We start from the raw sequence: 12,758 nt of genomic DNA, 5'->3' as shown, positions 1-12,758 counted from the left end.
AACTAACTTAACAAATGAAATTTTGGGCTCAATTGTGGTCGTAACTCTAGGACTACTTGTACATTAAAATAGAAAGGTGTCCCGATTTGCCGTTTCGAGGAAACTCCGCGCAAGGAATTAAAACGTAAAGAAACCTACGCTGAGTCGGCCAGCTTCAACGTGGTTTTGCGCAGCGGGGTAATTGCGGTTGGTGTTTGTTTGTTTTTTTTGTCCCTACGGGGGCTGCTTATAAGGTCTCTGGCAAAGAAGAGGGGAAAGACGCCTGGGGCAGAAAGCATGGCCTCATCTTTACAACAAGGAGAGATGGCCTTAAAAAAAGAAAAAGGAAGGAAAAGGGCGCCCGCTATCTTTTTTTCCCCTCCCGCAGGGAGCCTCCCTTCGAACTCTGAGCGGGTCGTATTGTGACGCCTGAATGGTAGCCGCCAGTGTGGCTCCCGCTCGGCTCGGCTCCCGCGCGGGCTCGGCGCAGTCAAGGCGCCGCAAACAAACAAAAAATGGGGTTCCGCAAAACGGGAGGCGCGTGCACGCTCGCCTTCTTGCTGAACCTGTTGTTGAACCTGCTACTAGCCGAAGAGGAGCCCGACATCGGCTTTAACGACTCGCTGTCTCTCGAAGCGGCTTTAGCCGAACCTGTCGTGAGGCTGGTGGACTCGGGTGAGGTACTCGGGGCGGCGCAAAAGGGCCTTTCTGAGGTTTCCCGAAAAGAAAGGGAGGAGCCCGCGAAAGGCGGGCTGCCGAGAAGCACGCTTGCCCCTCGGTTTAGGAGGTTGTGTGTATGGCGGCTTGGATATCATGGAACACACAACAGCTGGAAAAAAAATACTGTGCATATATTAACATATGTCCCTGGTGTTAATATTCTCATAATGTGTTCTTGTTTAAATTTACATAGCTGTATGGAATAAATGCAGTACTGGATTTTGAAAATTTAAATTTAAACAGGCCCCATAGAAAGATATGTATTCTATTTCTTTAAAAGCAGTTTTACATTTAAAGGATCAAGTAATAAATTGAAATTTAAAGAACTATACACTCAATATATGCTTGGGTAACCAAACTGAGGCAGAGTCCAGTGTGTTTGACATTATGTGGGGGTGGGTGGGGCTGGAGCAACTATTCGCATTTCAGGTGAACTGCACTAAAGAATTTAGGAAATACGTTTAGGTAACTACATCTTACCAGCTTGTGGTAATTCATCCTTTTGCAGGTGAAAATTTGACAGAACCTAAAGAAGTAGAATTTGGAGAATGCACTGTTACATGTGGTAAGCATATATATATATATATAAATAATGCTAAGGGTAGTTTTTAAAAATTATTTTAAGTTGCATTTCCTTATTTACTTTATGGTGATTTTCAGTAATTGTTAGATATAATTTACCAAAACAATCCAGTTGATTGTCATTAGAAATTTAGGTCAGATCTGTTAATTTCACAGCCTGCAAGCTCCTTTTAAAAAGCCAGTTCCTTTCTTTATTGGTTATGAGCTGCTTTCACCAAAGTAACAATTTCCCTCTATTTGTGAACATCTGTGAGATGTTCAGAAGCTGAAAACTTTCTGATGCATCATCTCACAGATGTCTTCCCACTTACAATATTACCAGCTCTATTAGCACAAATCACTTCTCTGCTGTAGTCTATTCAGCACTTATACAATTTATTAGTTGTGTTATGGGAAGTTCTGGCCTCAGAAGGAGTAGAGGGTTTTAGAAGTAGAGCACTCATTGTCTAGTAACAGATGTCTGGCTTCATGCAGAGAAGAGCAAATCGGATAGGTGTTTCTCGGATAGCTGTTTATTTCTCAGGTAGCTGAGATAGAAAATAACCCAGCTTGTTTGTTGTTGGGTTTCTTCAGTAAAACAGGAAATATCTTCTATCCAATGCAACATTTATTGTTAGTAATATAATATTTAAATTGTATATATGCATACACCTTAAAATCATACCTGCCACCCAGTTGGTATCTATTTTATAGTCAAATGATCTCTATTCTTTCTGTATCCAAATAATTCAACAGTTCTTTATTCTGATCCACCTATTATCCCAGTTCTTTTCATTATACAATGGTTAAGTTTTCAGCAATTAATTACTAGCCATAACTCTATAACTCATTCTCATTTAGAGTTTTTCCACTCCCCCAGCTCAATCAATAATCTTTATCTGGGTTGTATTTTATTTCAGAAAAAAATATTTGTATGGTCCTAGCTTAACCTGCTGTAGCTATAAATATTTTAATGTGCATTTTATTTAAGGATTCTTTCTTTTTTGTTTTGAATGACTGTTGACTTCTGGTGACTTCCTAAACAATTTTGACAAGGTTTTTCAGAAGTGGTTTGACATTGCCTCCTTCCTAGGGTTGAAGGTGACCTAGCTGGCTTTGTGTCTAAGGTGGAACTAGAATTCATAGTCTTTTGGTTTCTAGGTGCCTTTAATCACTACACTAAATTGACTCTTAGAGACTCTGCAGTCAAATTAATATATATCATCTTTCATGGCAAGATTACCAAATGGGTAACCTGTTATCTTTTTTTCTGTATCTCCCCATGTTGCAAAAACCTACATATTCCTGCCTTGAAGTGGCCTTTTTTGCTATGGAAGAAGGTTTCCTGTTCTTTTCAAGTTGCTATTTCCAGAAGCTCTTGCTATTTCTAATCCACTTAAGAACTATTCTTTTTTCTCTCTTATCTCCTTGATCTTCAGAAATCAGTTGTGAAATACATACCTATGATCTATTTAAAATCTATGTAATCATTTGATTGTATTTTCTTCAGCTGGATTCTAAATGCTTTCATTGCACTTAGAAATCATCCAGTCACTTGGCTAGTTTCCACAGGGCTTGTATTTATTGTATTTATTGTGAACACACACACACACTCCTACTACCTTTGTCATCATCAGTTTTTGTTACACTTTGTGTCTATGAAAAATATTCCATAGGCTTGCAAAACAAGAAAATATTTTCAATACAGGTGTCAATTCCTAGCTATTTACATTTCTAGTTATTGTATTTTTAAGTGGAGCCATATTCAGCCATGTTGTAGAATCCTTATTTTGTGACAGTTCCAATAAATATTGTTCCTTCCCTCTGTCAGTTGAAGTAATATTTTATGACTTACATGTAGTCCAAGAAATATTATAGTATCCATCAAGTTGTGCTCAATAGATTCAAAAGTACAAAATATCCAAAGTTATTTTTGGCATGTCTACAATATAATTCAGTATTACAATAATTATTATTATGTTTATCTCTAGGTCAACAAAACATTTTTAAAACCTTCTTTGCTCGTATTGTTCAATAAACAAATGTCTCTATAATGGATGATAATTTGCTGCTTCTAAACATAATATTCTTTCCTCCCTCACATTATTTGTCATTTTAGCAGGCAGGGAATGCAGTAGTTGGCATAAGAGGAAAGAAAAAAGCGAAGTAGCATAGCATTTGTGTTTAATATCTTTACATTTTTTTAAAAAATGGCATGGTATTGCTAAGTGAAATATTGACAATAGAAATTTGGGACTGTATCTGATTTAAATTGCATATATATGCATCGCTCTACTGTTGGCTGGGATCCTCTGCATATTCTCTAGGAAATATGTGCTCTTAATTTTTTTTTACGTATTCCTGAGTAAAGAAGATATGTGAAAATCTGAAATGATATACAAAAATTGATTTACAACAATTCATTTAGTGACCATTTGAGGTTATAACATCACTGAAAAATTTGACTTATAACCATTTTTCACACTTTTGACTGGTGCAGCATCTCCATGGTCAGGTGATCGAAATTCAGATGCTTGGCAACTGGCCCATATTTATGATGGTTACAGTGTTTTGGCATCATGTGATCACCTTTTGCAAACTTCTGACAAGTAAAGTCAATGGGGAAGCCAGATTCACTTAACAACCGTGTTACCATCTTAACAACTGCACTTAACAACTGTGGCAAGAAAGATCATAAAACAAGGGCAAAACTCACTTAACAGCTGTCTCACTTAGTAACAAATTTTGGGCTCAATAAGCAATAGTGGCTTGTTGCTTCATTGCATCAGATCCAATGATGGCTGTAGGGCAACATTCATTTGGACGGCTGGACTTTGCATAGCATATTCATGGCTACACTTCAAAAGTAGGCTTGGTTTTGGAAGAAATATATATTTTTTTTAAAAGAGGAAAAATTGGTCTTTTAAAATTTTACAAGTTTTAAGGCACCAGCTTTGCCTCTTGACAATCTCCTCCCATGCCAAACTTGGTCCTGTTTTATTCAGGTTTTGGAGTGTTACCGAGATGATGAACCCAACCCTCTTCATGTCAATTATTTTCAGAATTCCATTGAAATACATATTGCTATAGTTCCAATTACCAAAACTACATTTTGTCAGATAAATAGAGAATGTTTGGATATTTAAACTTTGCTCACTGGTCAGTTAGATGTGTTGTGTGTGCTTGATTGGCCCTTCACTGCTCAAGTTCCTTTGCTTTGCTAATTCGGCTGAATGCAGAAAGAGATTTTTTTAAAAATCTGTTTACTTGCCTATAGTCTTAAGCATTCAATAGTAGGAGTTTGTGTCCCTCTGCCTCACCTCGGAACTTTTTAATATAAAATAGGCTGTGGAGGTCATTATTATACTGTACTGTGGCCAGTGGTGTGCTGTAGCTAGTACCAGGTTCCTGATCGTTAAAATTTTCTGGAGTTTGGCAAGCTGGTGAAAACTGCTAAGCTATGATACCTGGCATGCTATTTAGCTGACAACACAGCAGTGGCAATGGAGCCATCAGTATCAGTGAGGCCTGGAAGTGTTGGGGAAATGGTGTGGAGATGGAGGAACTGGTTGTCAAATATTCACATGCACACCACTGACTCTGGCTGTACTATTCCAAATCAATCATCTCTACAAATACTGAATTAAGATTAATATCTTACTCTGAGAGAATGTAAGTTTGAATATTTGATGGAAGCAGTCATCAAAAACCACCACAAGTACAGATCATGCATTCCATTATTTTCACTCTAAAATGTAGAAGATGAAATGTATTCAACATCTTAGACATTAATTTTAAAAACCCTACAAAAGATATAATCCGTTAAAAGGAACATTTTGAATCTAACAGAAATTCATGCTATTCCTGAGCACACCATACACAGTCATACAGACAAATGCTATTTGGTAAATAATTTACAAATATCATTTATCTTACAAAAGTTGCTTAGAGGTTGAGATGAATGTGACATCTGAAACATCCGTAATTTGTATCTTCTTTCTGGAACTCCTAGATCCCATAACATGTTTACTATTCTGATTTTTCCATTGATATCAATAAGCATTAAGGATGCTTAGTACCTGATTGGAATGAGCTCATCAGAGCAAAAATGCTTCAGGCACCAGATGGTGGGTGCTTTGAAAGGCCAGGTTCATGAAGGCTGCAAGCTAACGTTGATATTTAAATTTTAATTAACTTGTTTGTTTCAGTAGTGTACAAAATGAAAGTGCATATCAAATTCAAGTAAAAAGAGAACATTTTTGCATTGTGAGATGGTGATTTTAAGAGATGGTTTTAAGCAGCATTTTACTGATAAAAAGACAATGGGTTTTTTTTTCTAAAGGCCTTTAGATTTTTGGCACTTTTATTTTAAAACATGGGATTTCCAAAGAGAGAAAATTAAAATATGGACTGGGGACATATAGAGACAATAAAACACACAGGTACACACAGATTCTTTTTAATCATTTTGATCAAAGGTATTGGCATTCGAGAAGTTATATTAACCAATGGATGTCCTGGAGGTGAAACAAAATGTATTGTTCGTGTTGAAGAATGCAGAGGACCAGCAGATTGTGGCTGTAAGTCATGATGTAATGATTAATTCTAGTTAGCCAAAAAGAATTTAATGGCTCCCTTCCATAGTAGCATGCATTCATTAGGAGCTTGGTTATTTATTTGCTTAGACTTATAGGTCACACCAATCAAAATCAAAACTCTAGGCAACTCCAACAATGTATAACTGTTAAAACTAAAACTGCATTCCGAAAAAGAAAAAAAAAAGAAAGGAAAACAAACAGTGGGGAGAATAACACAACTAGTTAGCAAAAACAATACAGAATGCACAACAGGAGGCCAGATCACAAGCCATCCTCTTCTAGAACCTGCTGAAAAGAGCCACATCACCAAAAGGATCAAACTTTCAGGGGAAATATTGTTTCTGGAGTAGAGACACAGCTTCAGAAAAGCTTTTTCTCTGAGGTTCCACAGCAGCCCCTGGACTGAGCCAAATCTGCCAAGTCTGATTGGACAGAATGAAACAACTAGTGTGAAGCCCTAGATTAGAACAGTGATGGCAAATCTTTTGGACTTTACAGATTAAAAAAATTGGAAAATGCCTACCTTGATTCTTCTGACACCTCTCTCTCCCTCCCCCTCCCTCCCTCCCCCCTCTCTCTCTCACACACACACATATACATACAAACAAGTGAGAAACAGTTCTGTAGCTGCATCAGGGCCACCCTGAAGGGTGGCAGTCAGCATTAGTGCTGCGCCTGGGATAAAGTAGAAGCCCATGCTTAACTCCAGCCCCAGCTGTGACCACTGCCATTCAAAAAAACTGCTTTGAGCTGTTCCCCAAGGCATATAAGCCTTGGGGAATATCATGGTTGCCCCCACGGCCCAGGATCTGCCACATGCTACTTACCTTCAGGTGGTGTATTCTCTTTCTGATGACAAGCCTACCTGAGGTTGCTCCAGATTTCACCAAGGTCTCTATTCTTGAAGTGGCTTCGGAGAACACTCTTCTGCACCTCTGCAGCCAGCCTCCCAAAACCAGCTGAAAGCACACCTTGTGCTTGTGTAATTTTTGGAGACTGCACAAGAACACAACCCTTCCTCTGACTTCCAGAAGGTCTGGAGGCCATGCAAGTGTATACTCCATTTAGCGTCTGCAGCCTCCAAAAATTGTGGAAGAATGGGGTGTGTTTTTGAGAATAGTTATCAGGTGCTGGTGAACATTCACATGTCACCCAAACCTTGTGGTGTGACAATCTTGACATGCGCATCATAGGTTTGCCACCACTGTCTTTATAAATGACAAATAGCAACCTAAATTGCATTTGGATGTGGTCCTCTAATGTTTTAGGTTGGAGCCACTTTATAAAAGAAGTAAGGATAAGCATGCTTTTAAAAATTATTTTAACTTTAATTATAATTCCCAGAGTTTTAAATGGTTGGAATGAAAAAGGAGAGGCTAACCTCAAATTGAGCTAAATTCTTGGTGATTACATGGATCTATCCATGCAGTTTCCACATAAAAGTGGTTCACCATTGTAATAATCTAGAATGCTTTTTTTCAGTTCAGTTCCTCAGTTTTGTTTACAGCTCTGGTGGACTCATATCCAAGTTCTAACCAAGCCCAACTCTACTTACTTTCAAAAAAATCATTAATATAGTATGTAGTATCATATTGTAACATTATTTAATTATTTAATAATATTTTAATAATGGCATAAAGTGATTATTAAAGCTGTTTTCTTGTAGGGGGCAAACCTATTTCTGAAAGTCTTCTTAGTGTGAAGATACCATGTATATTTGTACCTCCAGAAAATCGATTTCAATACATTTGGAAAATGTTGATTCCAGACCAAGTAAGTAATACTGTATGTTTGTATCTTGTGAATTTATTAAGTGATTTTGCAAATTATTTCCGATTTCCTTCATTTTGTATCTAAATTATCTTAGTTTAACGATTTATTAGGTAGATCTAAAATTAATTCTACTTTTACCTGATTCTAAATAATAGAAAAAGATACAACCTTGAATGGTAAAATTCAAAGTTAACATGAAAGATACATTCAAAAGTCATTTAAAATGGTTCATTCCTTCTTACTTTCTGATCTAAATAAGGCACTATCTCTACTCCTTGTATCATCCATTACATTTCCTGGAGGAAAGAATTATTTTTATTTGCAACAAATCTCTCTGTAAATCCATCTCCAAGTTCAACCACATTATTTTCCTCCATGTCAGGTCCAGATGAATTCTGTCTTTTAAAATATTTTATTTAGGATCAAACTGTTCACTCTTACACGGCAAAAACATATGGACGACACAACTCGACCAGGGCAAAGCAATAGACGCAATCTACATAGACTTCTGTAAAGCCTTTGATTCAGTGGTACACGACAAACTACTCCTAAAAATAAAATCCTACGGTATCTCTGGACAACTGAATAACTGGATAGAAGCATTCCTGGCAAACAGACAACAAATGGTCAAAATTGGGAGCGTCCTATCAAATTCTGTACCTGTCAATAGTGGTGTCCCCCAAGGCAGTGTTCTAGGACCAACTCTCTTCATACTCTACATAAATGACCTCTGTGATCATATTAAGAGCAATTGCGTTCTTTTCGCTGATGATGTAAAGCTGTTCAATACCACAGACAATACTGCTACCCTACAAAAAGATCTTGACTATGTATCAGAATGGTCAAACAAATGGCAACTTCAAATCTCAACAAATAAATGCTCTGTCTTACATATTGGCAAAAACAATAAGAAAATAAAATACAAGCTGAATAGTCAAGATCTTGTTGATGACCCAAGCTCTGTAAAAGACCTTGGAATACTCACCTCTAATGATCTAAGTGCTAGAGCCCACTGCAACTACATAGCCAAAAAGGCATTAAGAGTTGTTAACCTAATCCTACGTAGCTTTTTCTCTGGTAATATCACACTACTAACCAGAGCATACAAAACATTTGCTAGACCAATACTCGAATACAGTTCATCAGTCTGGAACCCACATTACGTATCTGATATTAGCACACAATTGAGAAAGTCCAGAAATATTTCACAAGAAGAGTTCTCCACTCCTCTACTCGTTGTAGAATACCTTATGCCACCAGACTTGAAATTCTAGAACTAGAAAACCTTGAATTACGCCGTCTTCGGTCTGATTTAAGCATGGTATATAAAATCATACATTGCAATGTCCTACCTGTCAATGAATACTTCAGCTTCAACCATAACAACACAAGAGCACACAATAGATACAAACTCAAAGTTAACCGCACCAAACTTGATTGCAGGAAATACGACTTCAGCAATAGAGTGGTCAATGTCTGGAATACTCTACCCGACTCTAGTTTCTTCCCCAAACCCCAAAAACTTTAACCTTAGACTGTCTACTATTGACCTCACCCCTTTCCTAAGAGGTCTGTAGGGGGCGTGCATAAGCGCACCAACGTGCCTACCGTCCCTGTCCTATTGTTTCTCTTATTCTTTTATTTTTCTTATATGTACCCATTTCATGTATTCACAACTATGTATACACTTATACTTATTATCTTGTAAACAATTGGCAAATCAAATAAATAAAATAAAAATAAATAAATAAAAATAAATAAATAAAACTGAGGCAGAAGAAGAATATGAGAATAAACTTAATTGTGGACTATATACTAGTTATTATTTTTTGGAGACTGCACAAGAACACAACCCTTCCTCTGACTTCCAGAAGGTCTGGAGGCCATGCAAGTGTATACTCCATTTAGCGTCTGCAGCCTCCAAAAATTGTGGAAGAATGGGGTGTTTTTGAGAATAGTTATCAGGTGCTGGTGAACATTCACATGTCACCCAAACCTTGTGGTGTGACAATCTTGACATGCGCATCATAGGTTTGCCACCACTGTCTTTATAAATGACAAATAGCAACCTAAATTGCATTTGGATGTGGTCCTCTAATGTTTTAGGTTGGAGCCACTTTATAAAAGAAGTAAGGATAAGCTGAGCTGCATGCTTTTAAAAATTATTTTAACTTTAATTATAATTCCCAGAGTTTTAAATGGTTGGAATGAAAAAGGAGAGGCTAACCTCAAATTGAGCTGAATTCTTGGTGATTACATGGATCTATCCATGCAGTTTCCACATAAAAGTGGTTCACCATTGTAATCATCTAGAATGCTTTTTTTCAGTTCAGTTCCTCAGTTTTGTTTACAGCTCTGGTGGACTCATATCCAAGTTCTAACCAAGCCCAACTCTACTTACTTTCAAAAAAATCAGTAATATAATATTGTAACATTATTTAATTATTTAATAATATTTTAATAATGGCATAAAGTGATTATTAAAGCTGTTTTCTTGTAGGGGGCAAACCTATTTCTGAAAGTCTTCTTAGTGTGAAGATACCATGTATATTTGTACCTCCAGAAAATCGATTTCAATACATTTGGAAAATGTTGATTCCAGACCAAGTAAGTAATACTGTATGTTTGTATCTTGTGAATTTATTAAGTGATTTTGCAAATTATTTCCGATTTCCTTCATTTTGTATCTAAATTATCTTAATTTAACGATTTATTAGGTAGATCTAAAATTAATTCTACTTTTACCTGATTCTAAATAATAGAAAAAGATACAACCTTGAATGGTAAAATTCAAAGTTAACATGAAAGATACATTCAAAAGTCATTTAAAATGGTTCATTCCTTCTTACTTTCTGATCTAAATAAGGCACTATCTCTACTCCTTGTATCATCCATTACATTTCCTGGAGGAAAGAATTATTTTTATTTGCAACAAATCTCTCTGTAAATCCATCTCCAAGTTCAACCACATTATTTTCCTCCATGTCAGGTCCAGATGAATTCTGTCTTTTAAAATATTTTATTTAGGATCAAACTGTTCAAAACTGAGGCAGAAGAAGAATATGAGAATAAACTTAATTGTGGACTATATACTAGTTATTAATGTTAGTTAGATTTTTTATAGAAATTTGCCCTATCATCTTCACTTTTCCTTATTTAATTAAATAATAATAATTTTAATGGTAATATTTTCTTTAAACATATTTTTCTGGAACATACAGTGTAAAAGAAAATTAGTAAGAGTTATAAAATTATAATTCATTCTGTACTTTATCATCATTAACACTCTCTTTGCCTTCCAGAAGGTATTAAAACCTGGGTTTCTCTCCAAATGTTAGGTCCAGAATATGAAGAGAATATATATGTGCATTTGTTTTTATGAGATCATAATGTAGTTACCTTTTCTTTTTTAATATTGATTTGTATGGATTGCTAGCAGCCAGATTTATGTATTTAAAATAAATAAACAAATTACCAATTTTTGTCTCTCCAATTGCTGCCAAATAATTCCCAGCAATTATTTGTCACTGTGGAAAATTGTGGGGTGCTTAGCGTTGTGGTTTGGCAACTATTACAGAAGCATAGGGTCCTTTTTTGTGAACTAAAAAGATATTCTTGTTTTGGGTATTATAAGAGACCGCAGGGAGAAAAGCACCAAACTTTTCACAAGATGTTGATGTAAATTCCTAATTATGACATACGTTTTGTCTTTTTTATCACCTTTGAATCAATAGCAATCACTCATTATTCCTAATGATTCAGCTATTTTGGAAGTACACAGAGATACTCATCCTGTTGCATTTGAGTGTGATACAATAGAACATGATGAATTGATTGCATCTGTAAAATATACAGTGTACACCACAGCTGGTAAGTTCATGAAATTCGTAACTGTTTAGTCAGACAGTACTTCTCTTAAGTGAATCTTTATGGGAAGAACGACACACTTGTTAATTTATTTATTTTCAATTAAATGTTTAAGGTGCTCAATCCTTTATGACGCCTATCAGCTTAAAATATAGATGATTTAAAATAACAATCTACACCATACAATAATACAAAAGGGGTGTTTGGGGAAAACAGCCATTATCAAATAGAACTTGTAACTCCAAAAGACTCTCCACTACTTCAGACAAAGGCCTGGGGAAAGACCCAAGTCTTAAGGGATTGTCTAAAAAATAGATTAGAGTGGGGTCCATACTGATTTATATACACATCCACTTCCTGGTTCCTGTCAGGGGGCATTGTTTAATTTATGGGATCAGAAGCTTGCTAAATCTGCTGGATCACATAGGGCATTTTTGTATAAGAGACCTAATATCTGAAATTCCATTAAAATAGGAATTTTTGGACTGGATGACACAAAAGAGTTGGTGTTTGTGTGTGTGTGTGCGTGTGTTCTTTGCTGCCATCTAATCCCATGCAGTTCTTCAGTTCAGATATGGTGGCCATGATTTAATGGAAAAATGTTTATGCTTGATTCATTATTCCTATTGAAAACAATATTTGTATGGCACCAATCCATGTTTTCTTTCTTTCTTTCTTTCTTTCTTTCTGAAATGCCCATTTTTAATTTGTACTGTATAACATTTAATCTAGATTTTATCCATAGCATTTCAGAAGACAGGAACAACAGAAGTAGCTGGTGTCACCTTGCTTAGTTCTCCCCAAGCCCTTTGTAAATATCTTGAAAGACAGGTAGTTTTTAACTTACAACAGATAAGATAGATAACAGATAATCAGAGTTGGAAGGGACCTTGCAGGTCATCTAGTCCAGGGGTCTCCAACCTTGGCAACTTTAAGACTTGTGGACTTCAACTCCCAGAATTCCTCAGCCAGCAAAGCTGGGAGTTGAAGTCCACAAGTCTTAAAGTTGCCAAGGTTGGAGACCCCTGATCTAGTCCAACAGTTCACTTAGTGACTATTCAAAGTTTCAATGGCACTAAAAAAAGTGATTTATGGCCATTTTTCACAGTTACAACCTTTCCAGCATCCCCATGATCGTGTAATCAAAATTCAGATGCTTGGCAACTGGTTCATACTTATGATTGTTGCAGCACCCCAGGGTCATGTGATCACTTTTTGCAACCTTCTGACAAGCAAAAGCAATAGGGTAGCCAAATTGAC

The 12,758-nt window shown here is 36.3% G+C and overlaps 1 protein-coding gene across 1 annotated transcript in view; it reads left to right on the top strand.

The window, feature by feature from the left end:
- Positions 1 to 319: 319 nt before the first annotated feature.
- SPACA1 (sperm acrosome associated 1) overlaps positions 320 to 12,758 on the top strand; it is a 30,274-nt gene continuing 17,835 nt past the window's right edge. Inside the window, exons 1-5 of the mRNA XM_026666496.2 lie at positions 320 to 654; positions 1,208 to 1,264; positions 5,739 to 5,840; positions 7,525 to 7,631; positions 11,366 to 11,501. Coding sequence (XP_026522281.2) covers positions 495 to 654; positions 1,208 to 1,264; positions 5,739 to 5,840; positions 7,525 to 7,631; positions 11,366 to 11,501 — 562 coding nt within the window. The 5' untranslated portion in view covers positions 320 to 494. The remainder of the gene's footprint in view (positions 655 to 1,207; positions 1,265 to 5,738; positions 5,841 to 7,524; positions 7,632 to 11,365; positions 11,502 to 12,758) is intronic.

The sequence above is a fragment of the Notechis scutatus genome, chromosome 1 (assembly GCF_049901735.1).
Source record: "Notechis scutatus isolate UNSWTSFEM ecotype Mainland chromosome 1, rNotScu1.2, whole genome shotgun sequence".
Lineage (NCBI taxonomy): Eukaryota > Metazoa > Chordata > Lepidosauria > Squamata > Elapidae > Notechis > Notechis scutatus.
This window is presented reverse-complemented; position numbering and strand designations above follow the sequence as displayed.